This window comes from Leucoraja erinacea, chromosome 12, assembly GCF_028641065.1.
Source record: "Leucoraja erinacea ecotype New England chromosome 12, Leri_hhj_1, whole genome shotgun sequence".
Classification (NCBI taxonomy): domain Eukaryota; kingdom Metazoa; phylum Chordata; class Chondrichthyes; order Rajiformes; family Rajidae; genus Leucoraja; species Leucoraja erinaceus.
In genome coordinates this window covers 19,274,834-19,300,732 of record NC_073388.1, presented here as the reverse complement: position 1 = coordinate 19,300,732, position 25,899 = coordinate 19,274,834, and the positions used below count along the sequence as shown (strand labels likewise).

General features: G+C 43.3%; 1 protein-coding gene across 3 annotated transcripts in view; it reads right to left on the bottom strand.

Annotated features, from left to right (window-relative positions):
* Window positions 1-25,899, bottom strand: part of LOC129702125 (rho GTPase-activating protein 6-like) — a 179,533-nt gene that overhangs the window by 89,452 nt on the left and 64,182 nt on the right. The window contains exon 1 of one of the 3 annotated variants that reach the window (XM_055643713.1): window positions 24,861-24,935. The exons of the other annotated variants lie outside the window; for them this stretch is intronic. Coding sequence (XP_055499688.1) covers window positions 24,861-24,863 — 3 coding nt within the window. The 5' untranslated portion in view covers window positions 24,864-24,935. Of the gene's footprint in view, window positions 1-24,860; window positions 24,936-25,899 lie in introns of those variants that run through there. 3 annotated transcript variants of the gene reach the window in all.

The following is a 25,899-nucleotide window of genomic DNA, read 5'->3' as shown; positions in this document are numbered from 1 at the left end:
ATTTCTCTTCATTTTCCTCTTCAATTTCACACCTTCCCTCACCATTTTTTTCTCATGGTTTCACCTGATCCCAATGGACAGGGCATCTTTGGCTGAGCAATGCATATTGACTTCTAAAAAATTATAATTGAAATTAATGACAGCAACTTCTTAAAGTAAGAATGCACATTTTTTTGGGTTTTTCAGGTTTGGTTTTCTGGTTTGGTTTCAGGAGAAAACAAAGCACAAAACCTATTACTAAGTTAATGGGCACAAATGTCACAAAGTGCACACAGTCTCATTCTCCCACAGGAGGTGATGGGGCCATCGTCAACAGGAGATGATGGGTCCATCTTCCATAATGTGCACATTGGCTGAGACTCTAGAGAATGCACAGTGACCACCCTTTACAGAAATACACACACCCACCCTTCACTGAAACAGATGGACCCACCCTTCACAGAGACACGTGGACCCATTGTTCACTGAAACACATAGATCCACTCTTGACAGAAGCGCATGGGCCCATCATTTAGCCAGGCATATGTGTAGGATAGGTTTAGAGGGTAAGGGGCCCAAATGTAGTCAGGTGGGACTAGTGTAGATAAGTTGGGCCGAAGGGCCTATTTCACATCATATGACTTTATGACTATTACTCTATGTTCACTGAGACTCATGGATTCATCCTTCATAGAAACACCATATTTAAAATAAATTTGGACAAGTATATGGTTGGGGAAATATTAGAGGGATACAGGTCAAACATGAACAAATGGGACTAACTTAGACTGGCATCTTGGTCAGCAGTGAAGAGTTGGGCTGAAGGGCCTGTTTCCATGCCACGTGACTCCATGACATTGGCCCATCCTTCATGGAAATACAGGAGCCTATCCTCCACAGCAGGTACATGGAGTCAGCATGCACAGAGACCTCCAGATTTAATCAAATGTCAATGTTGCTGTGAAATGATGATTTAATAATTTACTCACCTGCATCCGTAAATTTATTTCCTCTACTACTTCATTTTCTGTGATGAAGATATTTCAGTTTTTCATGCTAAAGTACTCATTACATACTTTACTTGACACCTAACTGTGTATAGGTTTATTATTATTTTTATGATTCATGTTACATTCTTTCTCAGATCCATGAGTTTGTTTGGAATAATTTTAAATTTATGACATTCCATTTCCTACTCTTATTCGTCATAAAGGTAAACTACAGATGCCAGAGATACTTCTTCCTCCAATTAATAGACTAATTAGATGAATAGACTATAAAGCTCTTAACATGGGCATGTAATACAACACCTATTGAGGAAGCACTGTTATTAGAGCAGCACGGTGGCATAGTGGTAGAGCTACAGCCTTACAGCGCCAGAGATCCCGGTTCGATCCTGACCACGGGTGCTTGTCTGTATGGAGTTTGTATATTCTCCCCATGACCTGCGTGGGTTTTCTCCAAGATCTTCGGTTTCCTCCCACACTCTATAGACGGTTAATTGCTTGTCTGTAAAATGGAGTTTGTGTGGGGGATCGCTGGTCCCCGTGACCTGCCAAAAAGGGTGGGTTTTAAACTCCAAGATCTGCTCGGTTGGTGCCTCCCACACTCTATAGACGTGGGAAAAACTAACATGGTGGTTGACTTTGAAGGTTAACCTTGGCTTGGTATGTGGAAAATGTGAAGTAAAACATTGTCCCTAGTGTGCGGAGCCCAGCTGATACTTCACCCTCTCCGAAGACTACGTTCCCCACCACAATGTTTATAGGGGACTGTCGAGAGCACATTGACCTACGGCATCACTTCCCGGTTCGGGAGCTGCAAGGCATACGAACGGCACCAACTAGACAGGATAAAGGCCAGCCTTGGTTTCCGTGCTGCTGGAACTCTACAGGAAGAAACTAAATCTAAAACTAAATTATTTTCACATCCTGCCATCTGCCATACAGGAGGTTTGCAAAACCACAGGATGAAGCTTCCCCGGCTATAAGACTGCTAAATGGATTCAGTGCAACTGCAGCAGAGAGACTGGACTATGAAATGGTGTTAAACATCACAGAAACACTGAAGACATGGTTGAGCAGCCTGTTCCTCTGGGTATGCTTTGATGGAGAAAGTACTACAATACAAACTAAACTAAAACTAAATTATCACAATGACTGCCATGGTTTAACATGAAGCCCCGGTAAAAAAATTCAGTGCAACGGAGAATGGACCATAAATGGTGGCAACATCACAGAAACATAGATCCAGCAGCCTGTTCCAGCTTTGATGGAGAAAGTACTGGTTGGCATTTCCGATCCCTCTTTTATTAATGCAGAAATAAATCCTGCCCCCAGGCTCCTGGCCCAGATTTTTCCACTTACATTTCAATTGCTGGAACCCAGCAATGCATTTCCTCTAATTATTTGAGGTTATTTTGTAGCAAAATATATTCCTGAAATGTCATTACATGTGGGATGTAATTAGAATAAATATTACTAATTGTAAACATGAACAAAGAGAGAACAGTCGTCCACTTGTAGTGCTTTCCCTGACCTTGGATTATCGAACAGTACAGTACAGGATCAGAGACTTCGGCCCAAAAAGTCTGTGCTGAACATAATGCCTAGTTAAACTAATCTCCAGTCTGAAGAAGGGTCTCGACCCAAAACGTCATCCATTCCTTCTCTCCAGAGATGCTGCCTGTCCCGATGAGTTACTCCAGTTATTTGTATCTACTTTTTGTTAATCTCCTCTGCCTGCAGGTGATCCATATTCCTCCATTCCCTGCATATTCACATGCTTATCTAAAAGCATATTAAATGCTACTATTGTATCTGGTTCCATCACCATCCCTGACAGCACATTCCAGGCACCTACTACTCTCTGTGCTTGGGACCCACAGGTTCTCTGTTGAAACACAAAAGCCACTTTATCAGCCACACCAAACTAAAGGAAAATAGAACCAACCCAGACAGTTTCCCCAATAAGGGTAGACATTTCTGAAGTGAACAGACCAACTTTTACATCCCTGCTTGACTGCTATAAAATGTGAGTGGAAGCATAATTCAACATAAATCAGGGAAATAACGTTTGCCCCTCTCACCTTAAAGGTATGCCCTTTAGTACTTGACATTTCCACTTTGGCCTTTCCTTCTTTTCACTCCTAACTTTATTTCCCTGATTTATGTTGAGTCATGGTTCCACTCACACTATTATTGCTGCCAAGCAGGAGCCTGCGAATGTTGGTATGTTCACTTCAGAAGTTTCTACTCATATGGGGGACATTGCAAGGCTTGGTTCTATCTTCCTTTAGGTTGTTGTGGCGGATAAAGTGGCTTTTGGGTTTTAACAGAAAATTTGTGGCTTCCAAGCACATCACCATTGTTCTCTCTCCGGTAGAGTCCTCCCTCGACAAGCCACAACACACCAATCCAAACTGAAAATTAATAGACATTCCCTGATTCTCTGAAGAAGGGTCTCGACCCAAAACGTCGCCAATTTCTTCTCTCCATAGATGCTGCCTCACCTGCTGAGTTTCTCCAGCATTTTGTGTCTACCCTGATTTTCAGCTACTAACCACCAGGTTTCTTATCCCGGTGTGCAATACTTTCTTAACGAATGAACTATGGATGAACAAAAATGTTCCAAGAAAATGAAAAAAATACTAGTTTTATTTTAATGCCCCCATGATTATTATCAATGGTTGTTTGCAGCAGAACCTTCGATCGTGAGAGAGTGAAGCATTTTCAGAGAATTGACTATCACTATGTCACTGGAGCTGAGATTGGGATTGCAGACACAACTACAAACCTTGATGTGACATCTTTAGAATGCCAACTGTTTCCCTTTCTTAAAGTTACAGCTTTTAATCGTAATTAAACTTGGGGAGGTTCAGCAGGATTTTCAAAGATTCAGTATTTACACTTTAAACTGGAGGGAGCGATATTTAGCTGATACGTTGCTGTCTATAACAAAATGTTGGAGAACTCATTGGGTCACGCAGAGGAAGAGAATGAACAGACGTTGTTTCGGGTTAGAATTCTTATTCAGATTGATACATTGGTCACAGTGTATAAAACAGGACTGGCATAGGTGGTTTGAGGTGATGTCAGAGGGGGTGCAGGATCTAAATGTCCATTGATCCCATGTATAGATCTGATCCTTGCACTGGAGGGCAGGTGGCAACTTTGCAACGTGAAAAATTGGAGGCAAGTGGACAGGTTTTGTGGGATGTTCTGCACTGGATTCCAGTCAAGAGTCTTCAAGCACTCATACAAAATGTTGCAGTACTCAGAACTGGCTCTGACCCTCAATGTTTATGTTGAATATAGACACAAAAAGCTGGAGTATCTCAGTGGGACAGGCAGCACCTCTGGAGAGAAGGAATGGGTGACATTTGGGTCAAGATCCTTCTTCAGACTGATCAATGACTGGTCCAGTTAAGTTGCTGCCCTGCAGTGATCTCCAGAATGATAACGAGGGGGAAGGGGAGGAGGTGTAAGAAAAGCAAGCTCTTCTTTCATTTGCAGAAACATGACCTAATGCATCTTAAGAGAGGAGATAATCAAAAGTGCCTAAGGGGTGAAAGGAGTTACACAGCACATCTATTCACATAAATTTCAAATGAAGCTTTGGTTTTGTAGATTCAAATGAAACCCATGTATTTGCATAAAACAATTCCTGCCAGTAAATATCTTGAGCCATTTAAGGAAATGATTTTCACAATTGCAGCTTTGATGAAAATATTAGATTTGGCTCATATCTTCAATTGCACTCATTTAGCCGTGAGATATAATCCATCTTGTCATTACATTTTTCCCGTACGAGAATTTAAGATGTTTCTGGATAAGCAGATGATTGTGCAGGAAATTGAGGGGTATCGATCATGTGCGAGGAGATTTAGTTTGTTTAAGAAGGAACTGCAGATGCTGGAAAATCGAAGGTAGACAAACATGCTGGAGAAACTCAGCGGGTGAGGCAGCATCTATGGAGCAAAGGAAATAGACCTTTTAGGAGGTTTAGTTTAACCTGGCATCATGTTCAGTGCAGAGATTGTGGCCTTAGGGCCTGTTTCTGTGCTGTACTATTCCAATCCCCATCTCAGGATAGACACAAAAACCTGAAGTAACTCAATGGGACAGACAGCATCTCTGGAGAGAAGGAATGGGTGATGCTTTTGGGTCGAGACCCTACGTCAGACTAGTGGATAATAGGAATGTGCTATTGAACAAAATGCCATCTGTTATCACAAAACACCAATGGTTGACAAAGTGCATGTTTATGGGGAAAGATGTCATCCGGCCTGCTTTGTCCTGAATATTTTCCAGCTTCTTGGGTTTAGTGGCAATGACAGGCAAACCGAGATAATTCCATTAGACTCATATATGCTTTACTGTTGATGGTTAAGAGGATTATGGGAAACAGCAGATGTGCCATATGGCATTTTATGCACTGACTCTGACCTCCAAAGTTTATGTGCTGGTCCAGTTATTACTGGCATGTGATGATCCCTGGATCATATATATATATAAGCACATAAACAAACAAACAATAATAATGCAAAGCCAAAAAAAAATACTCTTAAGTCTATGTAGCTCAGAGCTTATTTGGAGGTTGTAGGGTTTAATAACCTTATGGTCATTCTCCGAGGAGCTGTGAATGGAATTCAACACTGTGAAACTATCACCCAACAATTTTATTTCCTAGAAACACACGAAGATTCAGATTCAGATTCAGATTCAGATTCAATTTTAATTGTCATTGTCAGTGTACAGTACAGAGACAACGCAGATACTGGGATCTTCCATAGAACACAAAATGGTAGAGTAACTCTGCAGGTCAGGCAGCATCTGTGGAAGGAATGGATAGGCGACGTTTTAGGTCATGACCCAATCTTATTTCCTATGTTATCAAGGAAGAAATATCTTTAATAAAGTTGCTCAGAATAGTCGGGTCTAGGATATTACCTTTTGCATGGATGAAGCACTATTGGCTCAATATCTCTCTCCACAAATGTTGAAGAAGCAATGTTTCTGGCATTTTCTCATTTCATTTCTTACTAATATTTTGATTCTAATGCAATCCCCAGCACAGATTCAATGGGCTGAACAACCTCCTGCTGTGAGAAAAATTTCTCTGAACATTATGTATCATTTAATCTCAACGCACTGCTTCATTGTGTAATTCTAAGGCAAGAACATTTCAAACAAACAAAAGACTTAGAAGGTTACCGGAGCAACCACGTTAGCAACTAATGTTCTCTGTAGAAGTGTCATTGTGCTCAACTTTTGCTGCAGCCTCATAAAAGGTATGACGAGAGAGAAGTAAAATTATATGACCAAAACAAAACTGAGACTTATTTCCTAGAACACAACTTAAATGAAAGTAAGGAAACATTATGTATGCATGAGTCATACAGTGATACAGTGTGGAAACAGGCCCTTCGGCCCAACTCACCCAGACTGTCCAACAATGTCCCAGCTACACTAGTCCCACTTGCCTGAGCTTAGTCCATATCCCACCAAACCTGTCCTATCCATGTGCCTGTCCAACTGTTTCTTAAACAGTGGGATAGTCCTAGACTCAACTACCTCCTCTGGCAGCTTGTTCCACAAATACACCACCCTCTGTGTGAAAAAGATACCCCTCGGATTCCTATTAAATCTTTTCCCCTTCACCTTGTACCTACTGAATGTCCTCTGGTCCTCAATTCCCTACTCTGGGCAAAAGACTCCGTGCATCTACCCGATCTATTCCTCTCATGTTTTTGGAGACCTCTATAAGATATCCCCTCATCCTCCTGCGCTCCATGGAATAGAGACCCAGTCTATTCAACCTCTCCCTACAGCTCACATTCTCTAGTCCTGGCAACATCCTCGTAAATCTTGTCTGAACCCTTTCATGCTTGACAATATATTTCCTATAACATGTTGCCCAGAACAACATTCTAAATGCGGACTCACCAACGTCTTATTGAACTGCAACATGCCCTCCCAACTTCTATACTCAATACTATGGCTGATGAAGGCCAAAGTGACAAAAGCCTTTTGACCACATTATCTACCTGCAACTCAAACTTCAAGGAACCATGCACCTGTACTTCTAGATCCCTCTGTTCTGCAACACTACCCAAAGGCCTGCCATGCACTGTGTTGGTCCTGCCTGTGTTCAACATCCCAAAATGCCTCACACTTCTCTGTATTAAATCCCATCAATCATTCCTCCGCCCACCTGGCCAATCGATCCAGATCCTGCTGCAACCGCTCACAAACATCTTCACTACCTGTATAACCACTATCTTTTGTATCATCAGCAAACTTGCTGATCTTGCCCTGAATGTTCTCATCCAAATCATTGATGTTGGTGACAAACAGTAACCGGCCCAACACCTAACACTGAGGCACAACACTAGTTACAGGCCTCTAGTCCGAGAAGCAACCTTCCACCATCACCCTCTGCTTCCTTCCCTGGAGCCAATTTGCTATCCATTCAGCTATCTCTCCTTGGATCTCATGCGATCTAACCTTCCAGAGCAGCCTACCATGCGGAACTTTGTCGAACTTCTTACTGAAGTCCATGACCACAACATCTACAGCTCTGCCCTCATCAACCTTTTAGGCCTTAAAAAAAATCAATCAGATTTGTAAGATATGACCTCCCAAGTACAAAACCATGCTGATTATCCCTAATCAGCCCTTCCCATCCATATACCTGTATATACTATTCCTCAGAATACTCTCCAGTAACTTATCAACTACAGATGTTAAGCTCACCGTCCTATAATTCCCAACATTTTCCCTGCAGCCCTTCTTGAAAAGAGGCACAACATTTGCCACTTTACAGTCTTCCAGCACCTCTCCTGTATCTCCTCAACCGGGACTCCCACACTTTCCTCTCTAGTTTCCCACAATGTCCTTGGATATATCGGATCAGGCCCTGGAGATTTGTCTACCTTCAAACACGGCAGTACTTTCAGTACTTCTTCGACAGTAACCCAGACTGCACTCAAGTCACTTTCAGTGACTGCTCCAATTTCCTTTGTTCTACTGTCTTTCTCCTCAGTAAATACAGAGGAGAAATAGTCATTTAGGACCTTGCGCAACTCCTGTGGCTCCACACAGAAGCTCCACACAGAAGTTTGATTCCTGAGAGGTCCCACTCTCTCTCTGGTTACCCTTTCCCCCCTTATGTATTTATAAAATCTTTTGGGATTGTCCTTAATGCTACCCGCCAGAGCTATCTCCTGGCCCCCTTTTGCCCTTCTGATTTCATTTTTTAGTGTACTCCTTAGTTCCTAAAACTCCTCCAGAAACTCTATTTTCTGGTTAACTGAACTTTCATATCATATGAAACTACTTTCATATTGTCCCAGGGAATACTAAGAGCCTCATATGTCACTTCACCATATTGGGCAGCAAGGTGGCACAGTGGTTGAGTTGCTGCAGTTCTGGAGACATGGGCATGTTATACATCACCTATTGAGAGAGCATTATTATTAGGGCGGCACGGTGGCATAGCGGTAGAGGTACTGCCTTACAGCACCAAAGATCTGGGTTCGATCCTGAATACGGGCGCTTTTCTGTATGGAGTTTATACGTTCTCCCGGTGACTGCGTGGGTTTTCTCCGAGATCGTCGGTTTGCTCCCACACTCCAGAAATGGTCAGGTTTGTAGGTAAATTGGCTTGGTATTAGTGTAAATCGCCCCTAGTACGTAGGATAGTGTTAATGTGCGGGGATTGCTGGTTAGAGCAGACTCAGGGGGCCCGAAGGGCTTGTTTCTGCTCCGTATCTCTAAACTAAACTAAACCACGTTGTCAGTAAGATAAACAAAACGAGGTTAATATCAGGATGGTGGTGGTGTTTGTGTTGAGTGGTACCCGTTGGTTGTAGCTGGGTCTAAAACGGTCTTCACATGCACTTCTCAGCAGGGGTGACTAGCCAGCCATTTAGACCCAATATTATTACAGCAAAGCTAATTATTATGCACAGCATGATAGAGTTTAAGACAGGATGTGATCTAAATTTAATGGAATAAGAACATGGGTGCTGGAATCAAGAGAGTCAGTTTACCAAGCCTCTTGAACATTTACTAAACCTACATAAAATCCGTGCTGCAACCTCATTAAATATTATGATCATAGAAAGCAGCCAGCACTCTCCTGCCATTTACTGCCTTAATGTGTGACCACGGGGCTTAATTTAATGAGTGGCTGGCAACATTCAATCCGTCTTGCACCACTATTAAAGGCAGTTTGCAGCACTCTAAGGGGATGTATGCTGTGTCTGTGATCCTGGAATCTACTCCAGAGGATTCAGCAGCTTCTTCCAGGAAATGCGGTGTTTTGGGGAGAAGTGAGCATGCTGACATTCTGATGTGTTTCTGAAGTCCTTGAAGGGGGAGATGGGGAGGAGAGGTAGGTCAGGTGCGTGTCTCCAAAAACATCAGTAGGTACATTCGGATAGCAGTGGAGGCATCTGATGTGAATGATGGAAGCTTAAGGACAACAAAATCTGACACAAAATCTGTATCAAACAACAGTCAAGATCAGAGAATACATGATCGAATCCTAACTCTCATTACTCACACACATTACTCAGTCAAATAAAATCCTATCATTCATCAACATATAACCCTTCTCAAGTTGTTCTCATATCTAGCTATCATTCTGTCAGGATTCTTTCGAGATCGAAAGCATTTTATCGGGATGCATCACAGCATGTTTTTGGAACAGCTCCATCCAAGACCGCAAGAAATTGCAGAGAATTGTGCATGTGGCCCAGGCCATCACACAAACCAACCTCCCATCAATTGACTCCATCTACACTTTGCGCTGCCTCAGCAAGGCCACCAGCATAATCAAAGACCAGCTTCACGCCAGTCACTCCGTCTTCTTAGGAGGTCCAGAAGTTTTAAATAGCACAGCTCCAGATTCAGGGACATTTTTTTCCAACTATTATCAGGCAACTGAACTGTCCTCTCACCAGCTAGAGAACGGTTGTGACCTCCTATCTACCTCATCGGAGACCTTCGAACTATCGATAATTGGACCTTATTAGACTTCATCTTGCACTAAGCATTATATCCTAAATCCTATAATTGTACACTGTGGATGGTTTAATTGTATTCATATATGTAGTCTTTTTGCTGACTGTATATCATGCAACAAAAAGCCTTTCACTGTACCTTGGTATACACGACAATAATGTGTGAAAGATACATCTTCTAGATGCACTGGGACTCATCCTCAGTGATGTGACCTGGGGTCATCGGGTGTTTCGGGTCTCACAGCATAAAAATAGAGGAGGTGGAGAGGCTTTTCAGTAGACAGAAAAGCTGGAAATCTCCAGGACCGGACATTGTTTCCCCCCTTACTCTCAAGCTCTGTGCCAAACAACTGGCACTGGTCTACACAGACATTTTCAACCAGTCCCTGCAAACCTGTACTGTGCCTGCCTGCTTCAAAGTCTCCACTATTGTCCCTGTGCCCAAAAAGGCAAGGATCACTTGTCTTAATGACTACAGGCCTGTCGCACTGACCTCTGTAGTCATGAAGACCCTTGAAAGGCTTGTGCTGGCCAAGCTGATAAATATCACAAACCCCCTGCTGGACCCTCTGCGGTGAGCATATCGGGCCAATAGATCTAAGGATGATGCAGTTAACCTGGGCCTGCACTTCATCCTCCAGCACCTAGACCGCCAGGGGACCAATGCGAGGATTTTGTTTGGTGATTTTACTTCTGCATTCAACACCATTGTGCCAGATCTATTACACTCCAAACTTTCCAAGTTGACTGTGCCTGAACCCTTCTGTCGGTGGATCACCAGCTTACTGACAGACAGGAAGCAGTATGTGAGGCTGGGAAAGCACATCTCGGACCCGCACACCCTCAGCATAGGAGCACCGCAAGGCTGCGTACTCTCCCCTCTCCTCTACTCTCTCTACACCAATGACTGCACCTCCACTGACTCCTCTGTCAAGCTTCTCAAGTTTGCGGATGTTTTGTATGTGTTTGTTCCTTTGTGTCATCTGTGAAAACCCTACAAAGATTACTTTCACGAGAGAGGTACTGATTAGTGCTGATTGCACTAATCCAGGATGGGGAGGAATCTGCCTACAGACAGGAAGTGACACAGCTGCCATCCTGGTGCCATCGTAACAACCTGGAGCCCAATGCTCTTAAGACAATGGAATTGATTGTAGACTTTAGGAGAGCTCCCCCTCCCCTCACCCCACTCACCATCAACAACACCACAGTCACATCTGTGGAATCTTTTAAGTTCCTGGGAACGATCATCTCCAAGGACCTTAAGTGGGGGGCTGCCATCAACTCCAAAGTCAAAAAGACACAACAGAGGATGTACTTCCTGCGGCAGCTGAGGAAGCACAATCTACCACAGGCAATGATGGCCCAATTCTATACGGCCATCGTAGAGTCTGTCCTCATCTTCTCCATTATGGTCTGGTTTGGCTCAGCCACCAAGCACAACATCCGGAGGCTGCAGCGAATCGTCCGATCAGCTGAGAAGGTTATTGGCTGCAACCTTCCCTCCATTGACGAACTGTACACTGCAAGGGCCAGGAAGCGAGCGGGCAAGATCATCTCTGACCCCTCTAACCCTGGCCACAAACTCTTTGAATTATTTCCCTCTGGATGGTGACTCCGGACTGTCAAAGCTGTCACAGCCAGACATAAAAACAGTTTTTTTCCATGAGTAGTAGCTCTACTCAATAACCAAAAATCTGTAGCCTCCTTTTGCTCTGGTATTTTATTTAATTCATATGTTTAATCAATTTAATGTTTTATGTATCATTCTTAACAGTCACTGTATGTCATGTTGTCACTTGTGTGCGGAGCACCAAGGCACATTCCTTGTATGTGAATACTTGGCCAATAAACTTATTCATTCTTTCATTCAACTAAGGAACTGCACAATCCCTTCACACATTATAACTCCAAGCCTCATATCCACATGACATATACACATTCAACTATTCAAACATGGCAGGTACCAACTACTTTAATATAGTTCCAGGGAATACTAACAGCCTCATATGTCCATTCACCACATAATCAGTAAGATAAGCAACACAGGGTTAGTATCGAGGTGGTGGTGTATGTGTTGAGCCATACCCATTGGTTGCAGCTGGGACTATGGGCATAGACCCAAGGCGGTTCCAAGGGATGTGGGGGAAAAACTTGGAACGGCATACTGATTTTAGATGATCAGCAATGATCATATTGAATGGCGGTGCTGGCTCGAAGGGTCGAAGGGCTGAATGGCCTATTCCTGCACCTATTTTCTATGTCTCTACATCTAAAACAGTCTCTGCATGCACTTCTCAGCAGAGGTGACTAGCCAGCTATTTAGACCCAATATTATTACAACAAAGCTAATTACTACTGCATGGAATAATATAGAGTCTAAGACAGGATGGGATCTAAATTTAATGAAACAAGAACATGGGTGCTGTAATCAGGAGTGTCAGCTTACCCAAGCCTCGAACATTTTCTAAACCTACATAAAATCCGTGCTGCAACCTCATTAAGTATTATTATTCCAGAAAGCAGCCAGCACTCTCCTGCCATTTATTACCTTATTGTGTAACACACATCACTCTCTTTGTAGAAGACAGTGGTGCACAGTCACAACCACTAGTAACTAGTGGGGACAATTACCTTCCATTGTTCAAACCTCAAGAGGATAGTGGGTCACGTTGCAGTGGCTGTGACTATATCTCTAACCAGCGTCAGTGCCGAGTACAACAATATTATTGTAACTAATCTTCTTTCTTATATCGCTCTTCCTTCGATCCCAATCTCTTCTGATTTACAAGCTTCAGGCGATATAAACTTAAATTTCTTAAATGATTTCCCCTCACCTCATTACAAACTTTCAACCTTCGGTGAGCCGAGAGGTCCCAGCTTGCCCTGTTAGTAGCTGAGTGGCAGGAGTGGGGATGCTGCCACACCATCGCTTGATCAGACACTTAGATCCCCATAGCAGATGATGGCATGGGAGAGGTTACTATGGATACAAAATCTGCATCTGTTAAATTACTGGGCATGAATGGTTTCCAGCCAGCAAAACGTAAAAAGGCAAACCAGAAGATAAATCCAGAGATACCCTTTTAGTTTTACAGATATCTGCAATCTCCCTCTGCTTCGCTTCCATTGTAATGCCTATAACACAGTCTCATCAAGGTGATCAATCCCTTCCTGTTTTCAAGTTCTACCCATTAAGCCTCACTGGACAATTTCACACCAATATCCTCTCATGAGGATATGTCCTCCCTGAACAAAAAGACAAATCTACCTCCTCTCTTACCTGGATACCTGATATGCTTGTAAGTGTCTCTACAGAGAGGAGGGGGGGAGAGGTGGATGTGGGAGAGGAGGGGGGGGAGCCGAGTGAGTGAGGGTGCTGCGAAAAGTGGAGAGAACCTGGGGAGAGAGAGAGCGCTGTCGTATAGGGCCCGACAAAGCTCTCAGGTTCTCTCGGGAAACCCGAGCCGAGGCGCGAGCATACTGCGTGCGACATCATCACTAGGGTGCTCCTTAGCATCTCTCAGGTTCTCAATCTAGAGCCCTGGGGGGAGGGCTGCTGGGCTGCTGGGGTGTGGGCGGGGCATGGTGGAGCGCTATGGCTGGCCGCACTCGGGTGCTCCTACACATCTCTCTTGTTGGCCATCGGAGTGCGAGTTACACGGGGTGGGGGGGACGTAACTCACAGCTCGCGGAAAACAATGGCCAGCACTGAAAAATATGTGCTGCTCCCCGCGAGTAGCAGAGGCATGTGATGGCATCAGCCCGTTAGCTTTAGCTTCAGATTGGTGAAGAGTTTGAAGAAATTACTGAAGAAATAATGAACCAAATTTTCAGATGAGGCGATTTTTGACATCATGAGGTAAATCTCTACCGGAATATGTAAAAATTTCACAATTAGCGTGTCGGGTTTTCGAGAAGATGTGAATCACACACAAGCAAACAATTATACGATCAGAGTTTTATGTATACTAGACCAAGTGCAGACTCGTAGGGTCTGTTCCCCATCACGTGGTTGCGGGTGGGAGGGGGGGGGGGGGCATACGGCGTCACACACACTAACTACCACCCACACACACACACACTAACTACCCCCCCACACACACACACTAACTACCACCCACCACACATGCTAACCACCCCCCCCCCTTGATATTATATTAATATTATTAATTTGCTCCTTTTACCCCATAACTGCCCTATCCATTGACGTATAGCACCCAACTCGCAGGCGGGTCTAGAGAGGGGGGGGGGTGGGTAATACCCCCCTTGATATTATATTAATATTATTAATTTGCTCCTTTTAGAGAGCCCTATCCATTGATGGGGAACTCGCAGGGTCTAGAGAGGGGGGGTGGTGGGAGAGAGTGAGGGCAGAGAGAGAATGGGGAAAGAGAGAGAGAGAGAGAGAGGAGAGAGAGGGAGGGAAGGAGGGAGGGAGAGGGGGGGAGAGAGAGAGAGTGGGAGAGGGGAGAGAGAGAGAGGGGAGAGAGAGAGAGAGAGAGAGAGAGAGAGAGGAGAGAAAGAGAGCTTGCCGAGCTTGAGAAGAGCTTTTTCAGAGGAAGAGAGAGCGGCGCGACTGAGAGAGAGCGCTTTCGGAGAGCAGGAGAGAGGAGAGAGAGGAGAGAGAGGAGAGAGGAGAGAGAGGAGGGGGGAAGAGGGGAGGGAGAGGGGGAGAGAGAGGGGAGGGGGGGTCGCAAGGTATTTTTCAAAGCTCGCTTGCCCGCTTGCAAGGCTTTTTTCAAAGGAATTCCAAGTGGCGCGACTGGCAGCGCTTTTGGTTTGCAGCGGGAGGGAGGGACGTAACTTCACTCGCTGCGCCGGGGGCAGGTTTCTCTGAGGGAGTAATGGACGCGAGGGCCGTCTTCTCATCGCATGCCCCATGCGAGGTTAACGGCCACCATCGGGCGGGGTAGACGGAGAGGATTCAGAAGCAAACTGGTGACCTCCAGTAACCGGCGGTGACCGGCGGTCCACAAGCAAAAGCATTGTGAGGTCAGCAGCTGGGCAACCGTTATATTTTTGTAAAAATTTCATTGTTATTGTAATGTCAGCAGCTGGGTAGCAGTCGGATTTTAAAAAAAGGTCAGATTAGTCAACAATTTTTATAAAAAGTCTGGAAAATAATGTACCAAATGTCCAGAGGAGTGGATTTCTAAACTCGGCCCGCTTAACAGGCCGAGTTTTTTCCAGAATTTTCTGTTCGTGCGTCATGTTGCAAAACAGTTTGCAAAAGAGCAGAAGCTAAATGAACCAAAATAATCAAGATGTGTGGGATTATGAGAAAGTGGAAGGTTACGCACTCTGAAGTCCTGTAAAAATATAGACTGGATCAGAAGCTCAACTGGAAGCCTTTTGCCAAGTAGAAAACCAAGAGTGCATGTTTCACTCAGATTCCACACCATTTCACACACTTCCAGCGGCAACATCTGGTCCAGGCTAAGACAAGATTAATTTAATATTTTCACAAAGTCCACTATAGAGCCAAGTCAGCTATTTCCACTGCTGACCACATGAAATACTGACTTCATGACGCAACATAAGAGAAAAATAAATTCTATTACTGTTTAGACATTTTGATCAAGTAAGCAATGCATTCACCCAGTGGTTCTCCGAGTGTACAAAGATTGATGATTTACATTGATGACCGTATTATAAACTGCTCAATCAGATGATAGATGATTCAGATCATGCATTCAGTTTAGCTGGAGACAGAAAAGTACTGCATCAAAGTGGCTCCAGTTAACTACCTCTTGCAAAGCCAACAGATTATGCACAGCAATAGCATCTGCCAAATACAAACACAGTCTGCTCCTGTTCCACCATATTATAAGATCAATGGTTGATATGGTTGTAATTTGTTTATCTTCATTGAAGGTTCAGCCCCATATTCATCGTTTATCTAGCTACCTTAAAAGTATTCTTTCTACCTTAAAACTCTACCTCCACTGCTCTTTGCGAAAAAGTTCCAAAGACACAATTCTCTGAGGGAAAACATTTTGCACCATATGTCTTCCTCCCCTTTTCACCAGTGATCCCCTGTTCTAAATTCTCCTGAAAGAGGAAACATCATCTCTGCCTAAATCCCTGTCTTATCCATTAATATTTGTATCTGTTACCTGGGGATTGCAAATATTAATAAGGCAGAGGACATCAATTCCATGTAACTGCCATTGACATTTCCATTCATCAATCCCCTAACTTAAATATTCAGGGCAGGCCAAAAACCAGATTCATGAAACAGCCACCATGTTTTTGTGCTCTGTATTGGGAAATGTCACAGATAGACGAGAAGTGTTCAGGATATGCTCAAAATCTCCTTGGGAAAAAAAATGCAATATCACCACTGACTTCTTGGAATCCCTGGTTCATCATTGTTCAAAGTGGAGAAGGAGTATTGGGAATGGTGCAGCCAACCTCATGTCCAACCTCTGGCAGCACACAGAAAGAATGCCCTGCCTCACGGACCATAAATCCACCCTCCCCATCAGTCACCTCCTGCCCCACCTGAGGGGAGTCTGCAGTTCCCACCTTAATCTCATCATCGTCCTCAGAACCCATCAAATTAAAGTGGAGGCAAGTTATCTTTGATCCCAAGAACCTGCCTAAATAGAAAAAAAATGCAATGAAACAGGAGAACCATTTAGGCTTAACATATAAAATTCTTAAGGGATTGGACAGGTTAGATGCAGGAACAATGTTCCCGATGTTGGGGGAGTCCAGAACCAGGGGTCACAGTTTAAGAATAAGGGGTAGGACATTTAGGAATTAGATGAGGAAAAAAGTATTCACACAGATAGTTGTGAATCCCTGGAATTCTCTGACCCAGTAGGCAGTGAGGTCAATTCACTGGATGTATTCAAGAGATATATATATATATATATATGGCTCTTAGAGTTAACAGAATCAAGGGATATGGGGAGAAAGCAAGAATGGGGTACTGATTTTGGATGATCAGCCATGATCATATTGAATGGCAGTGCTGGCTCGAATGGCTGACTCATGCACCTATTTTCTATGTTTCTATATTTCTATGTTTCTAACCCCATTTGGCGGGTTGAGATATTGATTTCCAGTGTCACACCCTGAAATCCATCCTGTAATCTCACTCACACACTACTGCAGTACTATTGTTATCCCGTATCCAGTGTTAATCCTGTGATATTCTTGTCCCTCTCACAATTCTATTCACGCTTTGTTCATTCTCTTTTGTAACTATTCAGTTTCTCCCACTTCAACGCCTAGTTGGTGAAATTTGATCGAATCATGCAATGTTGTTTTTCAGGGTCATCTGGAAATATTAAAAAACTGTCAAAGGAACAAGTAGAAAAAGACAGCGAGCAACAGAAGTAATGACACCTTCGATGGCAGGACCTTGGAATCTGGAAACTAGCTGGATCTCATCCAGGACGGTAGCGTTTAGCATTTAGCATAGAAAAGTACAGAGCACGAACAGGCCCTTTGGCCCTCAATGTCCGGGCCCGATATGATGCCAAGATCACATCTGCTCGCACATGATCCAGATCCGTCTATTTCCTACTTATCCATATACCCATCAAAAAGCCTCAAACACCACTACCCTATCTACGACCACCATCAGCCCAGGCAGTACTTTATGTTTTCCATGTGCCAGGGAAAGGAAAAGTCAATCAATCTCAGTGAATAACCCACTGTAAAAATGATCTCCTTCAGATATGGGCTATTGGATAAATTTACTATAATTTTAAACCATACGTTTCTAAAAACATTGGAATGATCAACATAAACCGAGATGTTTGCAGATTTAGCCAAACAAGCCAAAGGAAGAGGATTCCAGAAAGTGGTCTGAAACTGTTTCAGAGCTCCTTAGAGTTGCAAATCGTATTTATCCCGCAGAGAGTGTGATGATTCATTCTTCACGGGTCCCATAAAGCTCCAAATCCTTGTTCAGCTGGTTTCTGATTAAAATATCCGGCAGGCTGCAATCCCATTTCAACAAATGGAGCAAATGCATCACACTTCAAATCAAAATGAGTAATTCTCCCAAATTTAAAAAAAAAAGTGACTGGGACATTTTATGGCCAGCATGTGAGAATAAGGGATGACTACCAGGGGCGCCGCCGGGGCGATGGCTGCCTTGCCAGCAGTCTGTTCGTATTTTCTTTCTTTTTGTTATTTTTTAGTGCGTTAAAAGTTTGTTTCAATGTTCTTTGGTTTGTTTTATGTGGGGGGAGGGGGGAAGGGATCGGGGGAACTTTTTTTCCAGGTTCTTACCTTCCCGGAGATGTGATTAATTTTCGGATCACATTCTTCGGGCTTTGCAGCCTACCATCGATGGAGCTGGAAACCTCCTCGGACTGTTGTGAGCCATACCCCTGCGCGTGGACTTAATATTGGAGCTAATCCCTTGCATGGGTCCACCGCGGAATCACCGTTTAGGGCTCGCAGTCTCGGGTGAGGTCGAGCCGGGAGCTCCAACGTCGCAGAAGGTTCAACCAGCCCCGACGTGAGGTTTGATCTCCCGGCACAGGGGAGCTGACATTCCCCCCGATGTGGGAGCTTGATTGTCACGATGCGGAGGGCCCAAGCGACGCCGGCTACGGGAGTCAAGATCATCCCATCAACGGGGGCTCGAGGCTCACGAATGAGGAAGAACAAACGGAAGAGACAAACTTTATTTTGCCTTCCATCACAGTGAGGAATTTGTAGGAGTCACTGTGGTAGATGTTCATGCTAAAATGTTTTTTGAGTGATCTGTTGCTTTTAATTGTATGACTGACCTGGCCAATGAAATTCCTCATATGTTGCAAAACATACTTGTCAAATAAAGTGTGATTCTGATTCTGATTGGAGAAGTCTATGAAGTCATGAAGGCATAGATAAGGTGAATAGCCATTGTCCTTCCCCAGGATAGGAGAGTGTGTAAAACTAAAGGGCATAGGTTTAGGGTGATTGAGATGCATGGGAATCCTTGTCGGGGAGCAGCCTTGTCGAGGGAAGTGCCTTGAGAGAAAAGTGCGAGTCTTTGGCTGAAGAGTCTGCGGCGTGGAGGTTGAGGAGAGGAGACCACGCCAAAAGTTGTAGAGGATGGGACGCCGTGAAGATATGACGGGTAAGCTGATTCAGTGTGAGGCTTGCAGGATGTGGGCGGCCAGAGACAATGATGGTGCCTCTGGCTGTTACAACTGTGTCCAGGTTCAATTCCTGAAGGACTGTGTTGGGGCAACTTGATGACCTCAGGATCATTCAGGAAAACAAGAGTTTCCTGGACAGGACCTACAGTAAGATCGTTATACTGAAGATACCCGAAAAGAGACGGCGGGTGATGATGGGGAAGGGATGGAAGATTGGAGTACAGGAGACCTGGGGGGGAGTGTACCTCTTGAAACCAGGTTCACCTCCTTGGAAGCTGTCAAGACAGAAGACACTGCCATTATAAGCGGGGGACAGGTCTGCGAGTCAAAATGTGGCGCTGAGGCAAAACCGAAGAGAGATGCCAGGCAGAGATTCAAGATTCAAGAGAGTTTATTGTCATGTGTCCAAGATAGGACAATGAAATTCTTGCTTTGCTTCAGCACAACAGAATATTGTAGGCATAAATAAATACAGAACAGAACAAATCCGGTGTGGCCTTTAGTTGGCTCCAAATCCGGTGATTTATCGAACACAACATTGGCTAAGAATGACACATGATTGTGGCCAGCCCCAATAGCTTCTCCATACAAACTGCAGCCATTCAAGAGCAGTTTAAAGGCAAACAGATAAGGGCATTTGATTTGGTCTTGCAACATCTCATGAGAGAATACAAAACCGATCAAAGTGTCGCATGATGCTCACACAAATTATTTGATGGCTAAGGCATAAGTGAATGTCTGTTATACAAAAAATCATGCTTTCTGTTCTTAAAGATGTATGAGCTTATAATACTACACAGGATTAATTAGAGGTCAGAAAATAGACTACGGGGAAAAATATTTTTCGGTGAAGTTTCGGGTCGGACGACCCTTGAGTCTGAAGGAGGGTTCTGATCCGTAACTTCACCTATACCTTTTCTCCAGAGATGCTGCCTGGCCCTCTGACCAGCATTATGTGTCTATCTTCAGTATAAACTAGCATCTGCAGTTCCTTCCTACACAAAAATATTTGAAGTGTTGGGAGATCTATCAGAGGAGTGTCATCAGTATTTCTACTGCGGCCATCAACATTAATGGCCTCAAACACATTCACCTTTTGTCAGGATTTTCACAAGGACCACTTTGTTGGCTCACCTTTGACTTCTACAACCAGCTGATGAGCTGAGGTGAGATGCTGGTGAATGGAGTAGCTACCTGCTTTCATAGGGATCTTGCATTGTTTCCTCAGCTTTATGGTTGGGCATGGAACTATTCATTAAATAGAGCTAAGGTACACAAAAAAGCTGTAGAAACTCAGCAGGTGCAGCAGCATCTATGGAGCGAAGGAAATAGGCAACGTTTCGGGCCGAAACCCTTCTTCAATCTGAAGAAGTCCAGGTGGACATGCGTCATATCGTCATACGCATTGCGCTGCAACCGTGGTAGGAGGTGCAGAGCCCTCCAAGCGGTGAGTGGAAGAAAAAACTTGAAGGTAAGTACTTTTACATTCACTTTCAGGCTGCTTTTCCTCCGTGGAGACAGCGTGCAGAGAACACAGGCAAGTCTTATTATGGAGAAAAGTGAGAGAAATAAGGGAAAGCGCGCCACAGTAAGTACTCAAGAGGACAAAATGCCTGAGAGTAGCGGGCGCCCGACGAAAAAGTCGGCGGTAGAAAATCCAGCAACTTCTAAAACGGGAGAAAAAAGCCCCGTTGAAACACCCAAAAAGAAAACAAGGCCAAAAAGAAAACAAACAGGCCAGTGGACTCAGACGAGTCGGAACCAGAGGTCATGTCAGACCGAGTTGCACAATTGGAATTCCTCATGGGGAAAATGATATATTAAGGCAAACTCCAGAAGGAGTATAAAAAACGCGGGCCTACAGGAGAGCCAGCGTATGGAACACCCAAGAGAGATCCCGGGAAACGTTGGTCTATAAGTGAGCCAGCGCCCGAAATGCCTGATTATGATGAATATGTATGTTGGCCTAGCAGAGAATGTCTGAAAGACAATACAGACGTTGGTCTACAGGACAATATGGTTCTATGGAAGAGCCTCAAACACCCAAAAAAGGGTTGACTAAGCATAGGCCTATCAAAGAGCCAGCGCATGAAATACCTGAAGAGGAAATGCCAGGTGAACCCTATTATGAGGAGGAATATCCAGAAGATTCAAACAATGAATCATATGAGGACAAGAGCCCAATACAAAAATGCAAAGTACCAGGGCTGGCCCAAAAATTCTATAGTCCCAGACACAAGGGACAACATCTGCTAGAGGATATAGCAGAAAGTATAATTACCTGCTTTCCCATCACTTGGAAGAACCAACGATGGATGAGATTGTGAACAAATACGAAATCCCGCAGAATTGCGCTCTGCTAGGAGTCCCAGCACTAAACAGTGAAATATGGGGTTATATGGGCACCGCAGTATGCGCACAAGAAATGAGGTTACAGCGGGTACTAAGGTTACTGAGGTCAAGCATTACGGCGTTTGCCAGAGACCTGGAAGAAGGAAATGTGACAACGTCACAACAGGATGTTATGGGGATGATGTGTAATGCACACTTTGAAATAAACTGTATTCGTAAAACTGCTATGTAAAACCTAACATACATCCTAAGTTTGCAGGGCTCTGTAAACCATCTAATATACAATTGCCAAACTTACTCTTTGGAGAAGATCTTGCCAAAAAGCTGAAAGTTTTAAACGAAGAAGCAAAAACGATGGGTATGATGAAACCACCGATGTTTGGCAGAACAGTTCAAAGGCAATTTCCATACTGAAGGGTGGCTGGAGCTGGTGAAGGAACAAGTCGCTCGTACCCGTATACGCGCTATTTGCGCACGACCCCAGGACATGGAGGACATGGTATTCCCACAAGGGGCAAGGTACAAAAGGTGACACCAGTAAACCCTGAGGTAGGTGGTTCTGGTTCTGATAGAAACATATTTCAGATGTTTCATATTCACAAATTGGGGGAAGGTTACAATTCTTCCTAAAAGAATGGCGTAAAATAACATCTGACGCTTATATACTGTGCAGTATAATGGGGTTTAGAATTGAATTCTACCAACATGATAATCCCCCTACTCAACATATCCCAAAACGAGTATATTCTTTCTCTAGAGAAGAGAATAGAATCATTCAAGTAGAACTTGACAATTTGAGTAAAAAAGGGGTGATTGAGAAAACAGTGTATCAAAACCACCAATTTATATCTAGTATTTTTTCTAGACCAAACAAGGATGGTGGCTGTAGAATCATTTTAGATTTAACAAGTCTCAACCCTTTTGTACTATATAAACATTTCAAAATGGAGACATTTACTAATGCTTTGCATCTAATTTCAACAGGATGCTATATGGCAAGCATAGATCTCCAAGATGCATATTACTCTGTGGCTGTGCATGTTAACGATCGTAGATATTTGAAATTTATCTGGATGAAGCAATTGTGGCAATTCAAAGCATTGCCTAATGGTTTCACCTCAGCTCCTAGATTGTTTACAAAACTGCTAAAACCAACTTTAGCATTATTAAGAGCCCAGGGCCATTTGATAATGGCTTATTTGGATGATATTTTAATTGTGGGAGACACTGAAGCCACAACAACAGCATCAGTTTTAGAAGTCAAACTAACATTTCAAAATCTGGGCTTTCTTATCCATCCAGATCAATCTAGACTATCACCTAATAAAATAATTGATTACTTGGGGTTCACTATTAATTCAGAACACATGACAGTGACCTTACCCAATGACAAAACGCTGCAACTAAGTGAAGGTTGTAACAAATTAATTTTAGATCAACAACCATCAATCAGGCAAGTGGTAAGCCTACTTGGCAAACTAATTGCTTCTTACTAATTGCTTCCTTTCCAGCTATTCAGTTTGGTCCATTGCATTACCAACAACTGCAGCGAGCAAAGGTCCCAGCATTGAAAAGACATTCCGGGCATTTTGATAGATCCATGCAACTACCCAAAACAGCAATTGATGATATACAATGGTGGATTAAGAATGTTCATTATTCTTACAGGAAAATTCTGGTTGAATCACCAGCTATCATTCTACAAACTGATGCAAGTGCACTAGGTTGGGGAACTGCTGATACCATCTCGAGCTGTGGAGGTAGATGGAATGCTGAGGAAGAACCTTTGCTCGAGGCACATGGCATTAACTATCTTGAATTATTAAGTACATTTCATGGGCTTAAAGCCCTTTGCGCTAAGGTGCAAAATTTGCATGTGCAGGTTCAGCTTGACAACACTACGGCAGTAGCATATGCCAATCATATGAGTGGAATCAAGTCAGACGCATGTGACAGATTGGCAAACAAGATCTGGCACTGGTGCATTACAAGAGTCATTTGGCTTTCTGCAATTTACCTCCCAGGTAAATTCAATATAATTGCAGACAATAGGTCACGGAAATTTAATGACAATACAGAATGGATGTTAAATCATGACATTTTCCATAACATTGTTCAAAAATTTGGGAAACCAGAAATTGACTTGTTTGCATCCAGATTGAACCATCGACTCTTACCTCAGCATATGTTTCAATGGCAACCACATCGGCCAGGTGCACGGCACAGGGGTAGATGCATTCTTGTTGCGGCCTCAAAATTGGGGTGGAGAGAATGTTTTTATATAAAAACGCGGGACAGGCTGCAGAGGCCGCTGCTGGCCAGAGCCGCGCCGCCTACGGGATGAATTCAATATAATTGCAGACACTAGGTCACGGAAATTTAATGACAATACAGAATGGATGTTAAATCATGACATTTTCCATAACATTGACTTGTCTGCATCCAGATTGAACCATCAGTTATCTCAATATGTTTCATGGCAACCAGATCCAGGTGCAACAGGGGTAGATGCATTCTCGTTAAATTGGGGTGGAATGTTTTTATATGCATTTCCTCCTTTTTGTCTTATCAGTAGGTCTACAAAAGATCAAACAAGATAAGGCTTCAGGATTACTGGTTGTCCCAGATTGGCCCACACAACCATGGTATCCACTAGTTAAAAATGGTGACAGAACCCTTAATGCATATCTCAAGACAAGAAAACCTACTCGTGTACCCTGTAACTGGTGATTTTCATCCTTTACATGATCATTTTGATTTGTTGATTTTCAGATTCTTTTCAGCATATCCTACAGATCAAAGACTTTGTGTAGTGACATCTTTGAAACACTACATTGAGACCACTAAGCACCTTAGAGGTGTAGAATCCGCATTATTTATCAGCATTAAAAAAAAACACACAAAAAAGTGTCAACACAAACAATTTCCAGATGGCTGAAGCAGGTGTTATTGGATGCAGGAATTGATACTGACAAATTTAAATCTCATTCCACCAGGGTGGCGGCAACATCGGCAATCAAGGATTTGGACGTTCCTATAGACCATATCCTCGCGGCCGCAGGATGGGCAAATGAAAAGATGTTTTACAAGTATTACCACAAAGAGATTGCAGACCCTGGTGTATTTGGTGGTCCTGTTTTGGATTCAGTATTAAATGTTCCCAGTAATTAAAAGGGGACATAAAATGTTTATCATAAAATAAACCATTGACTGATTACATAAATATTGTGGTTGCATGTTATTGACTGTTTTCACTCATAGAATCAATCACTGCAGTGATTCGCCGGAAATTGAATCTACGGCCTGAAATCACAGAATCTTTAAAACCTTCACGTAGTCACTCACGTGACTCCGAAGTAAAATAGTAAGATTAAACGAGAACTTACCATTTTGAAGTTTGATCTTTATTTTATGAGGGGTTATGTTGAGGGACTACGTGTCCTCCGCTCCCACCCTAATAAAGATCAAAGGTAAGTTAAGTTGGTATCACGTAGCTTACTATTTTCCTTCGGTATGTATCATCTGTGATTTCACACCACTGCTTTGAAAATTGACGCATGTGCGCCTGGACGAGTCTTCTTCACATAGTCCCTCAACGTAACTCCTCATAAAATAAAGATCAAACTTCAAACTGGTACGTTCTCATTTAATCTTAGCTATTACTATTAGCCTTCTTTTCATTATTTGCTGCACACTTCTCGTTTACATAATGTGGCTTTGCTTCAAATAAAGTTATTATTTTTAACTTTTTAATTACATAAATCTTTTTTAACTGGTTTTAGAAACATTTAATATCAATGTAAAGGTCTTTGACAGCAACAAGCAGTCAAAAAACCAACACAGCCACTGAAGATGAGGCCTCAGGATCCAATACCAGAAGCGTAGTCACTGCTTTTTGCCCAATTCGCCCTGTGCCATGGTTGGACCTCTGGGACCAGAAACATATGAAGAGTGGAGTCCAGATCGAGAGCTGGGTCCAGCAAGGTGCCACCCATCTAAAGAAGGGTCTCGACCTGAAACGTCACCTATTACTTTTCTCCAGACATGCTGCCTGATCCGTTGAGTATTCCAGCATTTTATGTCTATCTTCGATGTAAACCAGCATCTGCGATTCCTTTCTACACATTTTGGCCACTCATTGACTTGGATGAATACTGGGCATAACTAGACTAGGTCGCAAAAATGGAAAATGCATATTCAATAGAGAGAACAGAAAAAAAGAGACAGAAGAATATAAAAAACTGAAAAAAAACTACACTATGGATGGAGATAAGTCATGCAAGCGACAAAGAAGGTGGCAGATTAAATAAAATGAGAGAAGAAGATAAGATTATTTGATTTGCTGGGAGCAATGGAAAGAGAGATATATTTTAAATCAGTAGGAAACTAGTGAATGTTTGCACGTATAAGGCTGAAGGTATATGG